The sequence below is a fragment of the Pteropus alecto genome, unplaced genomic scaffold (assembly GCF_000325575.1).
Source record: "Pteropus alecto unplaced genomic scaffold, ASM32557v1 scaffold141, whole genome shotgun sequence".
NCBI classification, from domain to species: Eukaryota; Metazoa; Chordata; class Mammalia; order Chiroptera; family Pteropodidae; genus Pteropus; species Pteropus alecto.
The window spans coordinates 535259-538114 of NW_006430459.1; the positions used below are offsets into that span (position 1 = coordinate 535259).

General features: G+C 47.7%; 1 protein-coding gene across 1 annotated transcript in view; it reads right to left on the reverse strand.

Moving 5' to 3' along the window:
- Positions 1–1891: 1891 nt before the first annotated feature.
- Positions 1892–2856, reverse strand: part of CETN2 (centrin 2) — a 4153-nt gene continuing 3188 nt past the window's right edge. The window contains exon 5 of the mRNA XM_006904792.3: positions 1892–2462. Coding sequence (XP_006904854.1) covers positions 2373–2462 — 90 coding nt within the window. The 3' untranslated portion in view covers positions 1892–2372. The remainder of the gene's footprint in view (positions 2463–2856) is intronic.

A 2856-nucleotide genomic window follows, 5' to 3' on the forward strand; every position in this document is an offset into this window, starting at 1 on the left:
CAGTTGATCTGATCTCTGCTACCTCTCCCGCCCCACCTCACCTTACTCCCCCTCCACCTGCCTGGTCCCCCCACGAGGGCTGACCCCTGTTCCGTCTCCCTCTCCCTGCCGATCCCCTTCCACCCCCTCCAGCTCTGTAGACCATCCACCTGAGCTGAACTACCCTGCCTTTCCCTCCCTCCCTACCCACCCCTCCTCCTCCATCTCCCTGGTCCAGCCCCACAGAAACTAACTTCTTCTACTTCTCTGTCCTCCCGACTCCCCTGCCTCTCTTGCTCCAGCCCCGTGGTGAACTGACTCCTGCTCCTCTCCCTCCCCATCACCCTCCACTCTCTCTACAACTTTCAACATCATCAGCGCCTGCACTGACCTCTCCTGCCATTCCCTCCCCATCCTTCCCATCCCCTCCATCTTTATGGCCGCGGGGCACGGATATGACCAACATCTTATGCTTATGTTGGTTCTCAGGGATAACATGTCGCTTGCCACTCTCCCTCCCAGTAAGAGATTTCTGACTTTTTCATTTATGAAAACATTAACCAGGAGATAAGAATGTTTCCAAGGTGACAGTCGACAGTAATATTGGAAGTAGGGCCCGGTCTATTCACTCCTTTCCAATATTCTATGTCTTTTATCAGATCATGTGCCTCTTATTAGAAACAGTTATACGACAAAGGTCAAATCCTGCCAGGATATGCTATCAGCTCAACTTTGGGGGCAGTGATCATAAAAGCTTCGTGGACCCACCTTTAACAACAAAGCTTATGTGACAACCATACCAAAGGAATGACCGCGTGAACGAACACTTCTGAAATGCCTCCTTCTTGGACACCGCGAAGCCAGGTCTTTTATGTGCGCTTCCATTGGACCGCCAGTGATTCTGAGTTAAGCACAACTGTTGTCCCCATCACACACACACAAGGAATCCGAGGTACCCAGGGAGGTCGCTTGCCCCCAAATTACCCAGCCAGGAAGCGGTGGAGTCCATGTGAGAACCCAGGTCTCAGGCCGCTCTGGGCTCCCCCGCACATGCCCCGGTGTTCCTCAAGGAACCGTCCCTCTGCAGGAGACTCGTCTGGGGGCCTTCAAGTCCTCTAGGATGCTGGTGTCCAGGGAAGAGGCCCAGGGTCACCTCTATTTAACATGCTCCCCATCTAGTACAGTCACACCCAGGCAAAGTGGAATTTCAGGTCAACAATGAATAAAAGATAGCAAATTCTAAATGGGATATACTTGTCCTGGAAAAAAAAAAACACTGTTGATCTGAAATTCGAATTGACCTAGATGTTCTTTTTGTCAGCTACATCAGACAACCCTGTTCTGGAACTAGAACACCCCCAGTCCTTTGAAAGCCCTTCGCTCCAGGCTGTGTGTGGGTTAATAAGCATTCCGTCCTTATTCATTTTCCATACCCCTTGCCCCTTCTGGCTCCCCACCCTCGGCCTGGGGCGGAAAACTTAATGCTACCTGCCAGGGCTTCTCTTATAGGTCACCTTGTATGGAGCTAGGAGGGAACTGAACAAGGTTACTCAGCCCCAACCTGACACCAAGATTCAGAGACACTGTCCAGCAAATACACTGACCAGAATTCAACCTGGCTTTCCCCGATCTGTCCAAGCACAAATTACCAGTAACTCTTTTTTGGCCTTACTCCTTGCCAAAACTATTTTTAGGGCATCATTCAGGCTTAAGTGAAATGGAAATTCTACTAATTTTACACACTGACCAGTTCCCAAGGCAAGAACCAATTTGTGCCAGTAGCAAAGGATAATTTCGTCTTCTGCCCACAGTCTGGTCAGGAGTTTGGGATCTACCAGGCTGCCTTCAACGCAATGCTTTAGAAGATTAACTCATAGGCAAGGCTAAAGAAGTCATCCTTAGAGAACAAAAGTTCAAAATAAGAAAGGCTTTATTTTTAAGACAAAGAAAGAGCACAAACACATATCCAAGTGCAAGTGAGAGAGTTCACTGGATTTTTTTTAAAAGAGGAAGCTGCACTCAGGTGTCAATTAAAACCGGAAGCATCAAAGAGATGCCTGCTGCTTGTGGTGACCCAGGTACGACATGTGCTTGTCTAAGAAGTCCTTCTGTGGTGGCATAAACGTGGGAGTGCACGACAAGAGTAAAGAGATACAAGGCAGAATGTGCTCTCTGCTTTGGGAAATTAAAGTCACCAGCGGGTCACCTTGCAAAGAGCTTTACTATCAAAAATCGCTTTCAAAAACCTAACATAGATTTGAGGTTATTACTAAAGTTATACGGGGAGGTAAGTGAGGGGGGGGACAGTTTGTGTTCTCAAAAACCAAGTTTCACACGATGGCAGGCACTAACTCTGGTGACATGTGCCTGCGGCAGGAAAGGGGAGAAGGATCTTAATAAAGGCTAGTCTTTTTCATGATGCGCAGGAACTCTTGCTCGTTGACTTCTCCGTCTCCATCTCGATCAGCTTCATCGATCATTTCCTGCGCGACAGTAAAGAATCAGGTTAGATTAATCCGTAAGGAAACTAAAATGTGACTAAGCAACATGAAGGGACAGCTGTAGTCCACCCAGTGCAAATGTGCTGTTTTTTATAATAGCTTGGTGCCTGAAAAGTTACCTGAAATCAAAGTCATACTTTGTCAAACATATCTCCCAAAAGGGAGCTCAGAGACTGTCTTGACCAGGGAGGATTCCTAACACCTAAAATCGTAAGTAAAATTGTCCATGTGTGCATTTTTCTCGGAGCAGGGTCCAAAGGTTTGTCACACTATCGAAAGAGAAATTAAGCGGTCAGCAGAGGGACAAGAAAACACTCGTTTTCCTTCGAAGTGGCACTCGCGTCAGAGAAAATGTAACTCAGAAAAGTCACCCAGG